We start from the raw sequence: 21922 nt of genomic DNA on the forward strand, positions 1-21922 counted from the left end.
GCAAGCTACTCACATTCCCAATCTCAAAGTTTTGCCTCATCAGAAGGTAAAGAGAGGCACTCGCATGTGACCGTATCGTGCTGATACTGCTGCTACAGTGTCTCAGGAGCCTCAGGCACAGATCTGCACACTGTTCAGTCTCTTCTTCAAATAGCAGCTCAGGGAACTGGAAAAACAGCACATGAGAAAATTAGTGCTTGGACAGACAGGAACCAGCACTCAGACAAAAACGCCAGGGCAATCCTCAGCAATGAGCATCTGGCATTAGAAGAAATCCAATCCCCTCTGTTTTGAGGGGAATTATGCTAATTTGAATCACTTCAGTTGTACAGTAAGGCAAAAGCACGGGAAGGCAACTCATTTTACCTACTCCCTCAACTTGCTCCTACTTCTACACCCTTAGACCGATTTGCATCCGTTCCAAAAACTCAGGCTTAAAACTTTGAGCTTTTCCCAGTACACCTAGAGAAACTGAGAAATTATAAATTATGGGCCCAGTAAAACAAATCCATTTTAAGTGAGAGTCATACAGGTTAAATTCCACCTGTGCTTTGTGCTCCCTACTGTCTAGGTGCCCCTACCCACTTACCACCAGCCAGCAGGAACCCACACCACACTTGGGCTACGTGAACTGTACCTTTGCATGCAGCCATCAAACCCAAGGTGCATAAATACAGGTACTGATCATGAAAACCAGTCAGATTTTATCAACCCCCAGACCACGCTTCCTGAAAATCAATACTGCACAAAATAATAAACGCTTGGTGAAGTGACCCCGATGCAAAGAAAGAAAACAGTCCCATCCTCCATCAATGCTGCTCAGGATATATTATAGCACCCGCAGAGAATTCACCTTTGAAACCAAAGCCCTCTGTGTGGCGAAGCAGTGTTGGAGATAAAGTGCGCTTTGGTTGCAGGCCATGCTGTGCAGAAGCACTTTCAGCACCCCACCGAGGATACTCTCTTTGGACTCCGTCACAGAAACAGTCTGCAGTCAAAAGTAAACCAAGAGTTGCATGAGCAAAAAATTAACCTCCCATGTGTATTTGTGTCTGTGTGACAGAGAGAGTAACTCTGTTGAAAAGCCCTTTGGATAATGGAGAAATTATCCACTTAGCTGGGCCTGCAAAACAGTCACATCACTGAATCAACCACCCCCAGGTAATGAAACCTGACCCACGCGCTAAAGCCGGTGGAATGATGATGCTTTCTACCCGATGAGGCTCTGACCTTTGGGGACCCTGTTCTACTAGAGGTACAGTGTGGTGGATTATTCAGGTGCAACCCTTGGGACTCCCGGGTCTCTCTGCAGCTCAGAGGCAGATTTGGTAAGCCTGCTACTGCCTGCTTGCAGCCTGTGCCCAGGTTTCATTTGTACAGAAAGCAGGGGACGAAACTGCCGTGTGTCCTCGCTCACCCGTGGGGAGTGAGAAAATAGCTGGGCTGTGCACACAGATCAAGGAGCCTGGAAGCTTTCCTGCACCGTGCAAAGTAAGTACAGATACAGGAGGCTGACCTGGAACCTAATGACTTGCGGCAGATTTGGGAAGAACTAGAGGAGTCAGAATAGGGCAGGACACGGAATTTTTTTAGAGTTCATTACCGAGTTTGTGAACAACCACTTCTTATACTACAAAAAAGGAACAACTTTCAAGAAGGCTGAAGGAAGCTATTGCAATGTAAAACCAGACTGTTACAGGCTGAGGATTAGGAGAGGCATTACCACCCTTCCCCCTGCAGCAGGGGAACTGAACAGTTCTGACAGCATTTGGGCAGTTAAGAGCAGCAGGAAGGTTTTGGTTAACAAACCGCTGCCTGGCCAGGTGATCATAATGCTCTTACTTCTCTGTTATCATCCTTACCTGTACAACTATCTCTAGCGTATCCAAAATAATCAGATTTGCTTCCGTTGCAAGATTTCCATCGATAAGTGCCTCATGTTCTATCTCTGCCCTTGATCTAATCAGAGAAAAGAAAGCAATAAAATTACTCTCTGTTTAAGAAGCAGACCTACCTATTTTCCAGTCAAAATAGTTTCACATTAGCAGAAAAACCCCAGTCACAACGCGTATATTTATTACTGGACAACACTACAAGGATATTTCAATGCATCCATTAAGAGGACAGGAAGAAAGACTTGGGGTTTTTACATATACAAACTTACACAGGATTTACGTTCATCATGCTCAGGGGAGATCACACTACTTTCTGACACTTTGTTACTCTCCCAGGAAAACAACAACAGTTTAGAATCAAAGTCCAACTCAAAACTGGTTTAGTAGCATCATTAGGCATGCAACAGCACAACCAGGACCAGAACGTATGGTTTTATGTCACGGGCTATGGACACAAGGTGGTGCTACACGAGCTAGTATATCTGCACTGTTGTCCCCAGCAGCCAGACCGCTTGTAGCACAGTGTGTGCTGTGAGGGTGCAATCTTTGTCCGTTTAAGCTACATTCTATTACAGTTCTCGAAGAGTATCTTCCTCCCCAAGACAAACTACGCTGTTCTGCTGTTCCATGCCAAGCACTCACTTTCCCGGAAAGGCTTACAACATTCATACACCCATTCACACCGGTGGCCCCAGGAATTCAGCAGCAACCACCTATTTTCAGTAGCACAAGCTGCGTTTGGCAAACATCCAGCAGTGTGTTTAAAGAGCCCAACAACAGCCTGTCCTACTGCAGGCACCATCTCTGACAGACTCATGCCAGGCCAAATCACAGCAGGAGTGTGACCCATGGGAACTGACAAACTCCAAGCAAAATACACAACAAAAGGGACAGCAGCTGACTCGGCGCTGGGACCTGTATTGCAGCAACACTCCCCTGCCACACTCTGCTTCCTCTGGGAGCTGGGTCATACACTCATTACCTACTCTTCAGGCTCCAGAATATGAAACCTTGGGGCCTGGCCCTATGAAAAGTAATACCATCTGCATAAAATACACCACCTGCAGTGAGCTGTGCACAATTCTCCGTGTGAAAAGTCTTGCTTACTAGGTTTCAAAGGGCCAGACTCTACCTATGCCTGCAGGACACACTTGCAGTGCCACAGGAGGGGAGTGTGATGGACCCAGCTCACAGTAAGCAAGTATGGGTTAAAAAGCAGTAGAGTTATCTCCTATGTGTAGATATGTAGAGTTAGATAGTCTAATATGTGGAGTTATCTAAGCAGATTATTTTGTGGGGTGAGATACCATCCTTCGACCATCAAAGTATTCCACAGCTGTTTAACATGTATATAAGGTCCTCCTGGGAAGAGGGCTCAGACCCAGTGCTGGCAGTGAACTGATGAGTTCTTCAGGCCAAATTTTAATCTGGTTTAACTTTGTCCACAGCTCTGGAGTTGTGCCGAGGTAAAATCTATACCTACATCACTTCATGAGCAGGTTGAAACACAATGGTTATTTGGCTTTCCCAATGCCTCAACGGGACTGGAGTCTTGGACAAAAAGCCACTACCTGACGTAACAAGAGATGACATTCTTGGGTTGGACAAAGGAATTAGAAGCTGTAAAGATGTACTTTCAACTCCAGGAAGTGTCAATGTCTTCAAGGGTAAAATTTGGCCTGCCCTCTGTCTCCATCCAGGCTCTGAGGACCCCATTCCCCAGCTTCTTCAGAGCTTCACTTGGGATGAGATTGATTTCCTAAGATTAGGAACAATTCTCTTGCTGGAAGGATGGAGACTCCAGGTTGCAATTTGAGGAAACAAAAAGCGTGCACAGCAAAGCTCAAACACAAGTCCTGAGCCCTCCAGATTAAACCACACCAAGAGAGGGAATTTTAAAGGAAACGGGTGTAATAAGCAAAAAGAGCTCATTCCAACCAGTTGCACACACACACTGAAAACTTCTGCCAAGCATCACAAACAATGCTGTGATGATTGAGTCTGCAGATGTACAAAATGGCAATTTATAAGAACTGCACACCAATGCTACAGTACCTGGCTGGTTTGTGGCTTCTAAAAGCACAGCACATGTGGAAAAACAATCAAAGTGATGGATTAGGACAGGAAAGGAAAGCGAGCTTTGACAACTCCAGAATGCTCTTATGGAATAAAGGAAATATGACATGAGATATATATGCTATCTGTGAATATCGTTAATGGATCTTCTCTCTAAATTACAGCTTACTACAGGGTTTTAAGAAGGTAATGGATTGTATCAGTCTCTTTAAATCTCATTTTAAAATCTAAGAAAGCAAGGGACAGTGGAAAAGCAGAGTCAGATAGGGCAGTGTTGGGCTGAAAGCTATTTGCACACTGCCAGCCCTGTTCCAACTGAGGGCCCAAACCTGCTCACACAAGAGCTAAGTGGACCGCTGCCATTGACCTTGTATGGGGAGAGAGACCCTGCGTTCTCACAGGCACTGTCACATTGTTAATGTAGAAGGATAAGGCAGAGTTACTTGTCAAGCTTTTCTGTGTTTTGACGCCAGTGAGTCATATCCTTTCTCCATCTCAAATTCTCTTGACTTCCAAATGCGCTCCCAGAAGGACTTCTCTCTGCAGGATAATATTAAAACAATAGCAGTCATCTAATGCTATTTTTTTTTTCTCATGGGTAGCAGCTCTAGGTTTGTTCACGAGTGAGAGGTGACAGCAAACAATGACTTCTTAAGAGCCCACGGCTGTGGAACTCACCCAAGATGTTTACGTGGCCCCTAATTCTGTCACTGCTGAGTGGCATGACAGGCAACTTCACTTGCAGCAGTTTTCCTCCATGAGAGCAGTGAGCAAACCAGACCACTGTGTAGCTGAGATACTCAAATCAGGGAGGTAGCTACCAGGGCTGCTAAGAGAAACACCTTCCTTGGACTACATAAGGAGCCTGGGTATGGCAATCCTCAGCAGTCTGATATTGCTGTCCTCAACCAGCACAGTTCTCAGGATGGTGCTGAGACCTCCTTACCCTCCTCACAGTCTTTTATGTCTTTATTCTCACTGCTGGGAGGGCAGAGGAATTTCAAGTAATAAAGGCAATCAAGCCAGATTAAGAAAAAAAATACAAAGATCCCCATCTCTCTGAAAGGATCAATTAATTAGGCCTCTAAAATAATTATGCAACTTAGTCCACAATAACTGGCTCACATGTACCAGGACGCCCATGGCACAGTAGGTGACCAAACCCAGTTCTGATTCTTGTCCTAATCCCTGGGCCACCCTTCTTCCCAGACAACATAAACAGCAAAAATCATCACGAGGTGCTTGTTACCCCACCTACTGGCTATTTCAAGCCTCATTAAATTAGCAGAAATATCCAAAGCAAGATCAGGCAGTTTGTTTTCCACTCTGATCCTTGCACAGGACATACTAGAAGGTGGCTGTGAAAGATGTAATCAAGTAACAAATAAACTGCCTGCAGATGGAACTTAGGAAAAGTGTAGAGATTTTGCCAACCCCGTGAAGCAAGCTGCAAACTGTGAACAGCTTTTTCTAGGAGCCCCTTTGTCTGAAGATCTTCATGGGTAGCATGTCACACCACAGATGGGTGCAAGTAATTTTTGGGGATTGGAGTGGCAGTTTTTGGAAAAAGCTGACAGCACAGAAGACTTCTTTACTTACCTAGCTGTCCTCTGCTTCTTCGGACCATTTCCTGCCTTGCCCCTATGCTTCCCAAAATAGCTTCTTCAAGTTTGGCTCTCATGTCTTTTGATTTCTTGAATGTCAGACTGTTCATTCTTTCAAACACTTTCTTTCCCTGCAAGTTTCAAATGAGACCATGAGGGAAGATTCTTTCAAACAGGGATATTTTCTAAGCATTAACAACTCAAAATATCTTTCCTGTCTGAAGACATACGTCAAGAAAGGAATATAGGTTTAGCTGCTAGCTAAATAATCTACCCAGACTCCAGCACCACTACAGAAAACTCTCTTCTTGTTGATAGTAAGCAAAATGGCCAAGAGCTATCCCCTTTCCCTGCAGCAGTTCCCAGATGAGTGGCAAGCAGCATAAACCGCGTAAGAAGTGAAACAAGGCACAGACATTTGCATGGCTGAAAACTAAACATGGAAAAAGGCTAGACATTGCACACAGAAGCGCTTAGCCTTGGGATTTTGAATACAGGAAATACTTTGGAGAGAGCAGGAAATGCCTTTCTGGAGTCGTGTAAAGGATGGGAGTGTAAAGTTCCTCAGCAAGCCCTAGGAGGAACTTCAGGTTTAAACAATATAGCAGTACCTTGTATTCAAAGCAGGATACACAAAGATAAAGCAAATCCAGCAGGCGATTGAGCTGCAACACTGACAGGTCTGTGAACCATTTCTGCAAGACACTTTCATCGGCGTTCTTGAGCACCCACAAGAGACAGATCAGAAGGCTGCGGCTGGACTCTGTTGAGAATGTGGAGTGCTGCCTGCCACTCTAAAACAGACAGGTCAAGACATTTGCCACACTGTATTTCACATCCAAACACTTCAATCTTCACCAAAAGGATCTGCACCACCTACCACCCCAGCCTAAATAATTACCAAATAGGAACAGGAGGTGAATAAACATCTTTTACTAACAACCAGGAGATACACATTTCTCTTTCTCAACCCCACAGCTCAGTGGAGCCCACAGATAGTCAAGTCACAAGAGTGAAGCAGCAGTTTGCACCAAAATAATCACATTATAGGAATGAGTTTCTGTTCAGGCAGCAAATACTCACTTCCCTCAAGATGCCTTTAATAACCTCCAGCAGGTTAACAGTTAAGCAGAGGGGCTCCATTCATTATCTCATGTATGTACCTGTGTCTCCCTTTGAGTGCACATAAAACCCAGCAAAATGGGGTCCTGTGGCAGGAGTAGAGGGAGGAGGAGAGAGAAATGGAAGAGCCTACCTGCTACTGGAATCAGGAGGATTCCCTCCCTGTGCAGAGAACAGGGGAAATGGCCCATTTATGTCTTCAACTAGGTGGGATTTACATGTGGTAGGAATTTTTGCTTAGGGCTTAGAGCTCATAATGACCATTGCACTTCACAGAGCTTTTATCAGATTGTTTCAGAAAAAAGAGAATCTTTATCAGAAAAAAAGAGTTCTTCCATTTTCTGAGGTTTGTTGATTTTTATCCCTGCTTGGCATTTTATTATACCCTCTCTGAGACAGGCACAACAACATGCAAACATGATTTGCTCCCCCTTGTCTTTCAGCCTCTGCCTCCCTCTGTAACTCCCAGCTGCAAACTGATATGAGTCCCTACCACTCACTGATCAGCCCCACAGGACCTGCATGCGTAAATATTTGCTTGTTGACACAGATTGAGGGTCAAGGAATAGGGAGAAATGGCTTTGTACCGATGAGGTGAGTAGGAAACTGCTGGGCCGGGTGAGCTGAGGGACCGATGTTCCTGCGATGGCCATGGCAACTGTCTGGCTTATCATGCTTCCACCCTCGCTTTCGTAATCATCAACAGCGACGCAGCTTGGCCTCCCTCGCTGATTGTGACTCTCTGCCAAGAAACATGTGCATCTAATCAATCCCCAAATTCAAAGCTGCTCTCCCCAGCCTCCCTTCACAGTGCTAGTTTCATTGAACTGTCTGGGAATGCAAACTGAAAATCATCACGCTCGTGGGGTCCTGCAAGTAAACAGGACTATTATTTGAGGTCATGCAAAACAAATAAAACAAGAATTTTCAAATGCAACCTAGACAATCTTAGTATCCAGAACCTCTCTGAAAATAGACCTTTTGTCCCTTTGAATACTTCACTCCAAATCCTTACTTGCAGCTTTGTTGTGTCATTAAACTGAAAGGATGTAGAAGACTACTCCAAATCCCAAACTATTCCAGACTGGACTCCCTGCCCTGATTTGATACAACCCACCTCTGCTGCTCTTCAAGACACTTTGCAAAGCAGCCCTGAAACGAGTTGCTGACAGAGCACTTACTACGAGGAGGAAGAGGAACTATGTTTCTCCTTTGGAATTGCTACAGTGCAGTATTCGGGGTGACCTTTTGAGCAGGTCAGAGACATAGATGGAGGCTGGCTATGCATATACAGTAGCCAGCCAGATGTTAGCTAAAATGCATTGTTAGTTCTTTGCTTCCTGCAAACAAGTGGGCAAATGCAGCTTTTGAGTGTTAACAGTCATTGAAGATACATTTTGCAAGTGCAGTTTAGGAAACGGATGCGAAAACATGTCAAAGTTATAATTCAGAAATAGAAACAACCTCATCCAACAGTCAAGGGTTTTGCAGTTCAATTTTAGAATCCAAACAACACTCAAGTCTTGTGAGCAGATGAACATATATTCAAAGCACAGAATATAAAATACCTGTAAAGTCATAAAGCTGAGGCACGGTTTCCATGATCACGCCAATCAGAGGTAGATACAGCATTGCCACCCGGGCCTTTACCTGTGGGTCAGCGTACCGCGGATCTGAGTCGTGACTGGACAGTAAATTGTGTACCATATTGATGACCTTCTTATGCAATCCAAATAAACTGTTAAAAGAGAGTTGGGTCATGCAGCTTAGTTAATATCTTCAAAGCAAACTATATTTTGTAACTAAGTGGCTTCAAAAAAAGAAAAAAAATCCTGGTTTTTATTTTTAACTTCACATGAACTGCCATTACACGTATTTTTGATCTCCCATGGATTTTACAAATGGCATTGCTTTTGACTATGCCACATAAAATGTACAAAAATATCTTGCTGAGCTGCACACCCAGTATAATGTTAACACTCTCGTATTTTCTATACAAAAAGAAAGACCCAACTACCGCTACGCTAAAGTATCAAGTCTGCTAAGGACTGTTAGGAAAACTTGGGGAATATAGAAAACAGGGAGAGAAACTTGAGAGGACAGTGGAAACGATTTGTTGCGTTCTTTTTTTGTTTCTATTTAACACCATTTGGAGAGAGAAAAGCCCTCCTAAGACAGAACATTGCTTTTATCAAAAGGACATTTCTGCTTCAGTTCCCCAACCTCCCACGCAATTATTCAACCAAATCAGTAGACAGATCAATAATTCTGAATAAAAACTGTCAAGGAAATGGAGGGGTAGAAGGGAAAACAACAAAAAATGGCCTTCCTCATTATTAAGACGCAAACGATGGCAGTGCCCAAGCACCATCCCCTTTTGCAGGGCTGCGTGAGCCTACTCTGTGCTCATGCCTTGAAAATGCAAAATCCCCTGAATCTCTCAAGAACTCGCTCTGCTCCTTTCAATTCCCTCAGCCACCACACAGAGGCAAAACTCTCTCAGAGCAAATAGCAGGTATCTCTGTAGCTATTTGCTTCTGTAGGCAAACCAGGCCAAGAAGACAACTTTACCCCATGCATGAAGCAGCCAAGGAAGCTCATACATTGTGCATTAGCAAAACATAAGCTTCAACGTCCAGACCTGAGGTATTAAAACAAGAGCTGAATTTCAGGCAGTATCCACTTTACCTGAAAAGTAGAGTTGAGTTCTGGTTAAAAAAGACAAAGAGGCTTGACTGGATTGTTGGGGGTTTCAAATGGTTGGTAAGACACCAGCACAGCTTAGGAGGACATTAGCTAGCTGTAGCTACCCCTCTTTCCTGCGGTTTTCAATCAATCCGTAATGAGATCCTCCAATTGCTTGTTTGTGTAATTAGTATTAGACTTTTAACAACGAGGAAGGAAATGCTTATTTAAGTGATTGGTTCCTTCAGATTAAGGTTAAGGAAAAGTCTTTGTAGTATTTTGAAGGAGTGGCACCTAAGTTGTGTTTCTAACAGTTCAAGGGAAAATATCCTGCAGGCCATAGAACTGCATATGGGGAAAACGCATCTAAACAAAGCAGCATAATTCAAACCCAGGGCTACGTGGATTTCTTTTTCACTTTTCCAGAACACAGCAGGTAGCATGGTGGATCGATCCATAGTGAAGAGGAGGAAATACAGCCCACTTAATCATTCTGGCTGATAATGCAATGAATTGATCTTGCTGCCCTCCAACCGTCCCCGCTGGTATCTCAGCCCTGGCCTGAATTTGTGTCAACACTGCACACTTTTGGAAATCTGACTTTTGCCACTGAATACTGAGGGCCAAATACCAATTTTCTCACTTCTGTCCTGTAACATCAGTCAATATGGGGAACACGGGCACTATGAAATGAGCAACAATAATTGTCTGAATTAATAACCAAAGCACCACAGCACTGTTTGCAGACACAATCTCCTCAGGGTCTAGCTGCTTGGACTCACCCTCTGTAACCGTCACATTCAGCTGGCTTCCTTCATCTGCACATTGCATTGTCTTTCAGACTGCAAGTGCTCTGCAGGAGGACTGTGATGTACCGTGCTACTGTACAGCACCTAGCACAAAGGGATCTATCTAACGCACCAGGGTACTGCAGGCTTTTCTGTCCAACTCAATCCAAAGAGCTCTTATAAAATGGGTGAGCTGAAATTCAACATATTTTGCTAATGGAGCAAAAAGAGCAAGGACAGAACAGATTTAAGGTTCTGTATCAGCTATGAAGACCTAAGGCAAAGCTTTAACACAGTAAACAACTAGATGGGCATCCCACTCCACTCCTGCTGCAGGATAATGCAACCAGAACAACTCTGAGTCTTTTTCAAGGGTGATCAAAACCTTTTAATGGGAAGCATGTCTGAGCCCTCTACTAATAACCTGCTGATGATACTATCTATTAGAAATCTTCATAGGCACGGGAAGAGCAGATCTGAACAGATTGGTTTCCTTTACATGGTGGATATACCAGGGCAAAGGCAGAACATTTAAGCCTGAGAATAGCTAAGAAGCAGCAAACTACAAGTCATTCTGGAAAATAATAACAAACAAACGCATTACTGGTACACAACCCCACCAAAATTCAGGAGCTTTGATCAAAAGTCATCTCCAGAGCTGAACTGGTATCAGTGGGCTTTTTTTGTCTTGACAGGGTTTGAGAGAGGAGCTGTCTCTCCTGAGGACACCAGCAAGATCATGCTGATAGCTCCTGTGTGCAGCTGGGCAGAGGTTACGATCCTGGTCCAGGCCTAACTGCTGAGAATAGCAAGGTGAGAGAGCTCAAAAGGCAAGTAGGTGAGAACAGAAAGTCTGTGAAGAGCAAGGGCAAACATGGTCAGAGACAGGACCCGATTCCCAACCAGTGTGCAGAATGTTCCTATGCTACAAGAGGGATTTCTGTGGACAGTGTATATGGGTAAAGATTTGCTGCTTTTTCCATTTCAGGCCAAACAAATGGGAATGCAGTCTGTTATGTACATACACAAGAAAATGCTCTAATTTATGCCATCACTTTCTTCTCCCACAGGAAACAGAATGAATGTTTAACTCCTGAGACCTCTTGGTAAAGGGGCCGAACTAACCATGAATCATCAGCATTTGTTGACTCGGCTGAAATTTCTGAGTCCACCTTGAGAAAAAATGCCTGCAAGAGAACTTAGGACTGTGGAAGCAATCAATAATTTCCATTGAAACCCATTTTAAAGAGGCAAGGCAGAACACAGCCCTAAATAACACAAGAGACTGGATGGCAGGGCTACAGGCTACACTCCTACTTCAAAAAATTATCTGCTGCACAAGCCAGACAAGTCACCGACAAACCTTGCATGCTTGACTCTTATTTGTCTATTTATGTAACCCCCAGGGGCCTCATCAATGCATAATTTATGTTTTAAAAGAGCTGGGAGGGCCACAGGCAAAATACATTGTAACGTTTAAAACCACCAGCAACAGAGACTTCCTAAATGTTGAAAATTATTTTCTTGTTAGAGTTGAGAAAAGCTATTTTCCTCTTAGAGCTCCAGCAGTGCCCCTGTGGCAGCTGGAGGCTCCAGCAGGAACTCCTTTCCCTTCTTCTCAGCTGGAAAAATGTGAGTGAAATGATGTTTACAGAGTCAGGGCTAAGGAAGTTAGAAATATGAGGGGTAGGGAGAAAGAAGAGGATTCTTGAAAAAATAGTTTCTTATCTTCTCAGCTTAGAAATTTAAATCAATTCTGGCCATGCCAGAACTTGCTTTACATCCACCATTTCCTTGGAATTACAGAAAACTCTTGGGAAAAAAAATGGTAAAGATTTACCCTTCTGCATCAGGATCTAAAATGACAGCCAGTTCTGTCAACACAAGCCCGGCCAAGTAATGCTGTTGGCGGAAAGGCACAGACAATTCAAACATATTTGCAATCTTCTGGTCTTGGACATTTGTGGAGAACCCAGAACTCTGTGAAAAAATCAAGTTTCAGAAGTTGCATAATGAGGCCCCTTGGAACATGGAGTCAAAGCTTATCAAATACATTAGAAGCAGTTTTCAGAATTAAAGACAATTTCACATAAACTGCCTTTTCCCTTTTTTGTTTGGATCCAGGCACATCTACTTACATTACATCCAAGCTCACTAACTCTTCTATTAATTCTGCTTGGTGTTATTGTCTTCCTGTCCATAGGGCAGGCCTTAGGGAAGTTAAGCCAAATAACCTTTACAAGTGGATTAGTTAAATTTTTAACTCAGGTACAGATGCTCTTATTCAAGCTTAAGAAGGCTTTAATTTGATTTAGTTTACGTAATTTTCCAACTAATTAATCCACTTGAATGACACACTTGCCAATTCAAATTACTTTTTCTGAGCAGGCTAAGACTAAGCTACAGTGTGCTAGGAAGACCCTTGTTTTGTAAGAAAAGGGTAACACTGGACAAAGCGTTTTCTTTAATGGCTTATTTATGTTCATGCATTTCTCCAGTGTAAGAGGGGACTTGGTCCCTAAGGACAGAAATATGTGTGGTCACTATGAGTATAGCCATGTGGGCATTCTTTTTCAATAATAAAAGATCAAAAGAAGTCAAAACCTATATGGCAGGAAAAACTAATTTCTAAATAAACACTTCCCAAAAATATTAGCAAGCAGAGACTGAAAATACAGGTGATACAATTGCCTCACATGATTTAAGTCTCAGAACGAAGCTCAGCTTGCATTTCCACAAAGGATCCTTGTCACAGCATACCTGAGAAGTTGCTGAAGATACAGATGGTGACGGAGATGCAGGTGGTGTGAGCAAGCTGCAGGGTAAATTCAAGGTGACGTAGTGTTCATGGCTGCAAATGATGCGAAGGAAATCCAGCCTCAAAGATGCCAGGTTACTTGGGTTTGTTAAGGAATACAGCTTTGAAGACACCTGCCCGTAAGATTGCAGTTAGCACCAAAAGAGAGTATAAACGCAGCACCAGCCCCTCCAAAAACACCAGCTCCCCAAAAACACTTCCAAAGCAAGAACTGAAGAACTTGATATCATTAAATGGTCACACCCACATCCCTTCTTTGTGCTACAGGTTAAACTTCTGATGTGCAGGAGCCACACACATCCCAGTCAACGGCACATATATCAATACAAGATGTATATAATGGCCATATTTACATAAGCAAATGAAGAGCTATATACTTCACATATGATCGCCACATCCTATTGATTTCAGTAGAGAGTTGTGAGAAGCAGGACCACACAGTGCGATGCATTAACAGGTCAAAGATGCAGGTTGGCTATATACAGTAGGCAGCAAAGCTCAAATGCTATTGCTTGTTCTTGCCCCTTATATAAAATGTTTTAGACTCTGCAGCAAAAACGAGTCTAAGCCTAAGCTCCTGATACCTTGTCATCTCCTTTGTACACAGTGTCAGCATTGATGTTTGTGGTCAAATGAAACTTTGTGGTTCAAGGTGATTTCCCTGCCACAACACTGCAAAGAAGCTTCCCACTGCATAACGTAGGAACCCTCCTCATGGGGAGGAGATTTTGCATCCTCAGAAGGATGGAAGGGGAGCTTGGTGATCAATATGATCAAACAGGGTCAGTGAGTCCTTGAGAGACCTGCTGACAAACCATGATAGTCTGAGCTACCTCACAAAACCTCCTACTAATTTTTGGTTCAATTACTCTGAACGTGGTGAACAGAGGGAATAATTACTTCCTTCCTGCTGCACGTCCATTCACTAAAGGGAGTTACTCCCAATTCACATTTAAGAGTGTAATCAGCAGGGTGTAAACTCTAAATCACCACTGAGGATGCTTTGCTTGCTCTAAGAATACCTGAAAAGTAGAATTCTGTGTCCATGCTTTACTCTCTGTCCAAAGAAAGTTAGAGTAATAGGCTATGCTATGGTTCAGAGTTAAGTCATAATATTTATGTACATTCACCTGTTTGTAGCAGGTCTTAATAAGAGCAAAAACAAATCCTCTGTCCATGATAGACAACAGGTCATTGAGGAAAAATGCAAGACTGGTATTGAGCCTTTCCACCATTTCTGTATCCTAGACAGAAGGAAGAGAAAAATGGGAAAGAAAATGAAGAAGAGAACACTGTATGTTTTCAAACAATTCCTAGTCTAGGCACCAGCAAACACGCAGGTCTGGTGCCCGAGCTCTGACCAGGGCTCAGTTTAATTGTTTGCCATTACCTTCTGAAACCGAGAGACTATATCACCGGCGATTGTGCTGACCAAAGCAGTTACATCATCCATGAAACGCTCAGGAAAACGATTCTTTCTTGGCGCATCCAGTTTGTCAGCAAAATACAAATGATGCACCATGCTCTTCACCTATAGGAATATAAATTACAACAAAGTCACTTGCTGTTTATGTTTTAAATGATGAATTATAAGACAATAAGCAAGGTGTTTCCAGTTTGCTCACCATCAGCTCGAAGAACCACCAGGCCTGCTGTAGGGCTGCCTCTCGCACACTCCCACTGCACACAACCCATTGTAAGGCCAGCTCTTCATGAAAAAGCTACACAGATTCAAATCCAGAGTTAGCCTGAGCCTCAAGATCAGTTCACAAAACAGTCCACATGAGAAATGATAGCGCGGTCCATGGAAAGTATGGCAAACAATGAGGTTAAGCAAAATAAATAACTGGGAATATGACAGCGGTGGTGGCATCCCTTAAAGAAATCCCCAACTAACAATGAAGGGTGATGTTGTGATATGTGATGTGAGAAACGTTTCACAGCATCTCGCTCCAGAATTGAATTTCAAGTGTCGAAAGAATTTTCCACCCACCAAAAAAAATAAGAAGTTTGGTGCTCAAATTAGTTTAGTTTAAAAGTCTACCTTTCTGCCTGGTCTGATTTTCGCAGGAAAAAGGAGTAAAAAGTGGACATATAAAGCGATTTGTACAAAGATGTATATTTACTGTGAGAAAGGACTTAAAACAGTAAGAAGGAAACGTGGGGCTAAGAAACAGCTTTTTGATTTCTTTTCTTGGGAAGACCAACCCACAGACTGGATGTTGTCAGTGATCACATTTTCATTACACAAAAAGTCAGGCATTTTGCTTTTCTGACATTGGTTAGTAGGATCTCATCTTCTGCAAGGGAGCGCACTTCCAAAGCGACTCCCATTCACTTTCTGGAGTCACTTTGGATTAACACCTATAGAACTGAGTTCAGCACACATCCATAAACTAGCCATCTAACACATTACAATTTTGCACACACAAATGTATCATTTACATGTCTAGACAGTGCTATTCGTATTTTTTGAAAGGCAGTAACAAACTGGCTCCAAACAGTATGGACATTAAATCAGACAAGCTACTCCTGATCATTTTATTCTTCCCAATTCAACTCTGCCAGAATACTTCATATTCACTACAGCCTGGATATTCAGAGGTGGTAAGAAACAACAGTTCCTAATGACCTCGGAAAAAATCAGGCTATAAATAAAAGAATAGATTGCATCATGTTTTCAGAATGACTTGACCTCCCTGCCCCACGATATCAATTGTCTTCACTGAAATCTACCTTTTTAGTTGGTAATCGTCCTGTTAATGTTTGTAAGAAACTTGACGTCTCAGTGTGCGAAGACATACGATTACAACTTCGATCCGTAGCCTACGGAGTGGAGATGAATGAATGATGACAGGACATTAAAGTTTGCTGTGGATGGGTTTTGCAGCTCAAGGACAACGTATGTTTACAAAAATACTGTTCCAACTGTAGGCTTTTACTGTCTTTACACCTTTTTATGCATTCTCAAACTCTTATTCATTTACAGATCTGGCTTAAACAAAATGACAGTACTTTTTATTGTTTTAAGACGTACAGGGTATTTAAATAACTGCATGTTCTTATGCACAAAGACACTTAATGCTGCAAAGCATGAAACTTTTTCATCATTGTATTGTATCAACATGCATACATAAAGGAGGTAATACTTGTAATTTCAGTCCATACCTCTCAATCTACCAGAGACCAAGCACGTGGGGATGTAACTCACAGCAATGCTACTACTGGCACAGGGAATGAGAAAATTACCGAAGTTCTGTTTCTGAAGGAAATAATTTGCTATGAGTGCAAGTGAACTCAGACTAAATATTTCTGGAATACTGATAAACTTGAAAGGAGGTACAGTTGAGAGGTACGTTCAAGGCAATCATGCAGTGGAAAGCAGCAGGCAATGGGGGCTAAATTAGTTAAGTCTTTCTGACTGAAGCTGCTGTAAAGTTTTCATACTTTGCAACACAGAACAGATAAAATTGACCCTAGCAAGTAACTGGTTCCAGCACTCAAATTTACATGTCTTAAAAGAGAATTTTACATGTATACCAATTTTGATTTAACAATATTCCACTCAAACAGTCATGAAGGATTACTTGACTATGAATACTAAATGCTTGATGAAAATGGCAAAATGGTTCACAACATCAAAAGAAATGGAAAACATGGACAAAATATGAAGCTGTGATTAATGTTCCCACTTAGAAATGTGCTCCACCTGAAGCTGAAACTAGTGTTAGAGAGAGAGGGAGAGAACAGAAAAGAAAAGCAGTCACAGCATTTACATTTCACAGACCAGCAACCACTGAAATGAAAGAAGGGGACACGTTCACGCATTTTGAGGTTTTTCATGCAGTGTGGTGAGGTGGTGGGGGAGAAGATGGTAGTTTATAAAATAAAACTCACAAAGTTTTCAAGGAATAAACAAATAATAATAATAAAAAAAAACAAACCACCAAAATTGGAGTATACACCAAAAGGAAGATATTCTACAGAGAAACACCGGGGAAACAAAGCCAGAAAAACCTCTACCGAAGACACCACCTGTGTTGACTCTGCACTTGGGCTGGGGTTGGATCCCCATGGGGCTGCTTTTGGACCACCAGTGTTTACCCAGGAATTGGAGCGGTCTAAACCCTGGGCATGTAATAGAAAGCAGTTGGGAAAGGAAAGAAATATTACATATTGCATGCCATACAGTAGTCAAAGTTTAGTCCTTAAAAGCAATCAAAGCAGGTACGCTGCAAATACATCACCGGTTAGCACTGTTAAAGCAGCCTGAATTCTCAGGGGTCTGTTGAGACATCTTAGTCCAGAGGATGGTTTTATATCTCCTCACACACATACACCACATTAATACTGTCAACAGCTCTGGTCCAACCTGTCCTATCTGTAACGCTTGACATTCAAAAACTATCCTCATCCTGAAAAGTCCCACTCTTGCTTTGATCCGTTTAAACCCATTCACTTCAGCAGATCGAGCCAGCCCAGATTTACAGTGTGACAGAGGAAAACTGGTGTACAGAAGTGAAAACCACAAAGGACGCTCTCTGAGGTTTCCAGCACTTTTAGGTTAGACTGCTTGTTAGGCCACAGTTTATAACTCTTACAGAAATGCTGAGAAACTTTCAAAAGATTGTCAGCTCTCACAGGGTTTCCTACTCATGGAACAAAAATCCAGCACTGCTGGTAGAGTAACCCTGTGAACAGGATTTCACATGGACATTTGGGTATTTTCTCTGGTCAGTGTGGCAAAGAGAGGAAAGAACACATATCTTTTCTGGAAGCAACCTGCTTTGCCAAGCAAAATATTTGAAAAATCATCCTGCTTTTTAAAAGCTCAATCTAGTTTGTACTCCAAATTCTACTCCTGCAATGGATCACACAGGCAAAATTACTGTGGATCCCTCCTCTCTCTCTCTCCTCCCGTCTCCTCTCAAGAAACTCAGAAAAAAGAAAAGGAAAAAAATTAAACTTGTGTTTGTCACTCAGGCTGCTCTCAAGTCAGGAACGTTCAGTGGGATGCAGTGGACTTTCCTGGGTCCCAGGAACCAGCTCTAACAGAGGCAGTTTTGCAATGGCACAACTGAATAGCAGCTCCTTATAAATTCCAGACATCATTTTCAACCCTCAACTGAGCGAGAGCTTTCATTCTAGTTTTTGTGCCAGCTTAGGGCTTTTTTCCCAATACATGAAGCAAAGGTGCAGCCCATTTCATCACAGCAATTATCATCAGTTGCAAAGTTCACTAAGCCTAACAATCTATTTCTCTCAGCAAAGAAAAATCCACCTCAAGGTTGAACCTAGCATGAGAGCTGTAACCTGGGATTCGAACCATTAATCCACTGAGCTATCCTCCATGCAGAGCACAGCAATGCTGTAATTTTGCTTAAGATGTCCAATAAAAAAATACTGAACACACATAAGGAGAGTGTTTTAATCTCAATTACTTTTTGGAAGAAATAAATCAAAGCTCTCTGCCCTGCTCAGACCCATAAACATGCTTTATTTTGCTCACAGTGAATTAAAGTCAAAAGGACTTCACAGAATGCTGAACTAAGCTCATGTTTTGTAAAATCAGGGCTAATTTTGGAAATGCCTTTATCAAACTCACATATCTGCTCAGTCTGCTTCTGAGGATAAAGTTAAACATATACTGTGTCTGCAGAAGCAGAAGTCATTCTGTAAAAATCTGAAAAGGGAAAGATTCTTTCCTCTTTGGAAAATAAAAGATTACAAGAGTTTCTTATTGCTTGGCAGATTTTTGAACTTAAAAGCTCACAAAGCTATTACTAAATTCTGTTCTATCTCTGGGGTTCAACCTGCAGGTGGATCTCAGCAGGAACATAACACACATTCGTGAAAATGCACTGCTGGAGCAATGAAACTCCACAATCTTTTCTGTTTTTTCCCAGCAAATCTCCACTATTTCAGGAACACTTAAAGCATAAAATCTCATCATAGGTCTTTTTAGATACTTAATAAATTTGCTTTAGTAGGAAATAAAATTTATATGGCCTCAATTCACAAATGAAGGCAAAATAAGTGACAGACCTAAAACCTCCTCTGTTGTGAAAATAAACAGAAATCTTCCAAATCCTGTAAAGGGGATGACCATTTGAATTTTAAAAATTGAGTAAGAAGCTGATAACGGGGAGACTTAAAGAGTATTTACCAAAGCTATAAATATCTTCCATTACAATAAAAGACAATAAAGGATCGGAATCCAAAGACTTCCATCAAACAAAAAAACCAGTATTTTTTTTTAAGCAGAGAGCCTCCCAGAATAGGTTTGAATTTGAAGTGCAGATTCCCTATTTGAGTACATGTGCTTAAGCCATTACTTGGAGAAAGAGAATAGAATTTTTTGCACCCTTTTACTCATTTCAACATCTCAAGAAGTGTATTATTTTTGTCTATTGATACCAACAAGCAGAAATAATTATATTCAGCCAAAAGTCCATACAGTCAGACTGAGTTTAATTTCTGATGCTCAGACTACCCTAAAGGAAACTTTTGCCTCAACAATTATTCACAGAATAGGTTTTTCTTTAAAGCCTCAGATACATCACTAGCAGAAAATCTCTCTTCATTTTGAATTGTAACATTATTCACTAAAGCAGCACATGTTAAACTTCTGATAGCCTGTGTAAATTCCATATGCACACTAGTGCCTATGGCATTTCACAAAAGGTCAGGGTTGTTTAATTAGCAAGGGACTGAAGTGGTCTTTAAAATATTTTAAGACTTCTAACTCCAAACTTTGATGTAAAAAATAATGACTTGCCTACCCACATTTCTTCAACCACTTATTTGGTCAGCAAATTATGTTGTTACTCATTTAAAATTGGTAACCTCTTTCTGAAACTATGTTTTTCTTGCTCTTATAAAATGCAGGACCAACCAGTGTCAAGCCTGTCTGGTCAGGCTGATGGTTTTATTAACAAACTTGCTCACTGATCTTCCAAAGGATCGAACGTAAGGGCTCTCTGAAAGCACTCAGGAATTCATCTGTGCTGGAAGAGTGAAGGTTCACAGGTGGGAAAGCGTCTCATCTTGGTGTAAGTTATCACAGCCTGAGATTAAAAAAGAGAACCCCAAACAAGCTAAGGCCTCCCTCTCAGGGAAGGGAATTACCAACACAGCAGATTTGCCCTGGCTCATCCCACCTATTTTAGGCACAAAACTGAAGCGCTCAAATTGGGACTGCAGCAGTCCCATGTACTTGGAAGTCACAGAGAGGGACAGGCCCTTCTGCAGGAGATGCATACACTGAGCCCTTAGGAGCCAAAGGAAGACCATGCCAGATGCTCTGGACTAATGTGCCTACACTGGAAAGTCACTTTTAGGTGTGGGGAGTCACTGTGGGTGCAGAGTGAGCACACCATAAATTCACACCGCAGTTCAGCTGGCCAGACTGGAGCTCACTCACTAACCATCCAAAATCCTCACCGGCCCATGCAGAGACTAGGAATATTCCTGCTGTGTGCGAGAGACCTGCTCTGGACATAAGCAGTACAGAAAGCACCTGAGCAGCAGTTAGTGCTTAACACAGAGGAGAAGAGAGAGTTTTGGTTTGGGAGGTAAGAGTGGGATCATAGGCTGGCAAGGTAAGGGATGCAAGGTTTGGGAAGACATAGCAGAGCTGGTCAGAGGATACGGCTGCTGGCCATGTGAAAAGTGAGTAGTAAAACCTTTCATGTCCTACTAGTCTTGGGGAGACAAGTCCAGAAGGACTCTTGCCCTAGCCACCACACTTGTGGAAGTAACACTGCCAGGATGGTCTCCAACATGTCAGAGATCAGCATCTACTTTTAAGGAGAAGAGTTTCAGTAGTGTTATCAGCAACTGCCAGAAAAAGTCTAAGAAGGGGCCATTAGTAAGGATATCTTTTCATAGGAAAAAAAATCACAAAAACTTTCCTGTTATTTCTTTAAAGATTAAATAAAAGATGCTGAAGTTCCTGTAAGACCCTCAGAAGTGCATGCGTACCTTACTGCCAATGATTGAGCGAACTTCATCATCCGGTGAGGTGGGGGTCCCAGATATATCTGGGTTGCTGTTGCTGAGGCTCCGTGAGCGGTTCAAGTTGAGGCTTGCTGGTCGGACAGCAGATCGAGCCATGGTGGCATAATGCACCGATCCCCCTAAGCCACCGGGACCTACGGTGGTGTATGAAAGAACATACCGTTAGACCATCGATTGGAGCCTTGATCCCATGCTGCTTTACACCAGCCTGATGCAGCAAACCCTTTGGATAACCAGTAGGTCTGGCCTGTGCCTTCCCTGCCTGGTTCTCCAAGGCAAGCAGGAGGCAGAAAGGGATGAGATTAAAACGATATTTTATCCACCGATGTGTGGGAAGCAGGAAGCTTCCTGTGGATTTAAGCAGCCAGCGTTAAGGTATGCCTTTAGCTAAAAGGATATTTTCCAGTCCTCAGACCTGAAAACCACTGAAAGACTGGGCACAATTTTAAGTACACAACCTTCCCAACACCTCTCAAGAGATTTTCCACTCCATGCAAGAAGTAAGTGCTGTGCACAACAGTCCTTCCAAAGCCTAGTTTTCTGCGGCTGTCATTCACACCACCGCTTCCCCCATGCAGATATATCCGTTGTTCTTAGCAGGGGTGGAATTAATTTGTTTCCCTCCTGCAACCAGACATGTGCGTTCAAGGATTTCACACTCCTTTGCCAGTGTTGCAACTTTTGCTGGAACTGGATAAAAGTATAAAAGTACTAGTGAAGGAGAGCGGGAAACATGACAGGCCAAGAGTATACCACATGTGTCTAACTGGCCACAGAAAACAGAACACAAAACCCAGTATTTTGCCATAATTTAACCTCATGGTCTTTCAGCAGTGACGCTGTTATTTAAGATCATCAAATAGTTAAATCTCTGACATAGCTAACTGTAATTAAACTCTTCTTGTAAATGGCTAC

General features: G+C 42.5%; 1 protein-coding gene across 6 annotated transcripts in view; it reads right to left on the reverse strand.

Annotated features, from left to right (window-relative positions):
* Positions 1–21922, reverse strand: part of DOCK7 (dedicator of cytokinesis 7) — a gene marked incomplete at both ends in the record, with an annotated part of 108552 nt that overhangs the window by 18727 nt on the left and 67903 nt on the right. For 3 of the 6 annotated variants that reach the window (XM_082003037.1, XM_082003036.1, XM_082003035.1), the window contains 17 exons: positions 14–166; positions 854–988; positions 1863–1959; positions 3951–3968; positions 4415–4511; positions 5571–5706; positions 6187–6369; positions 7285–7439; positions 8266–8435; positions 12011–12150; positions 12931–13101; positions 14119–14232; positions 14379–14519; positions 14614–14709; positions 15725–15814; positions 17024–17116; positions 20972–21141. In XM_082003037.1, the coding sequence (XP_081859163.1) occupies positions 14–166; positions 854–988; positions 1863–1959; positions 3951–3968; positions 4415–4511; positions 5571–5706; positions 6187–6369; positions 7285–7439; positions 8266–8435; positions 12011–12150; positions 12931–13101; positions 14119–14232; positions 14379–14519; positions 14614–14709; positions 15725–15814; positions 17024–17116; positions 20972–21141 (2159 nt within the window). The remainder of the gene's footprint in view (positions 1–13; positions 167–853; positions 989–1862; positions 1960–3950; positions 3969–4414; positions 4512–5570; positions 5707–6186; positions 6370–7284; positions 7440–8265; positions 8436–12010; positions 12151–12930; positions 13102–14118; positions 14233–14378; positions 14520–14613; positions 14710–15724; positions 15815–17023; positions 17117–20971; positions 21142–21922) is intronic. The other 3 variants (XM_082003039.1, XM_082003038.1, XM_082003040.1) reach the window with 2 other exon arrangements.

Source organism: Phaethon aethereus (assembly GCF_964289735.1).
Source record: "Phaethon aethereus genome assembly, chromosome: 8".
NCBI lineage: Eukaryota > Metazoa > Chordata > Aves > Phaethontiformes > Phaethontidae > Phaethon > Phaethon aethereus.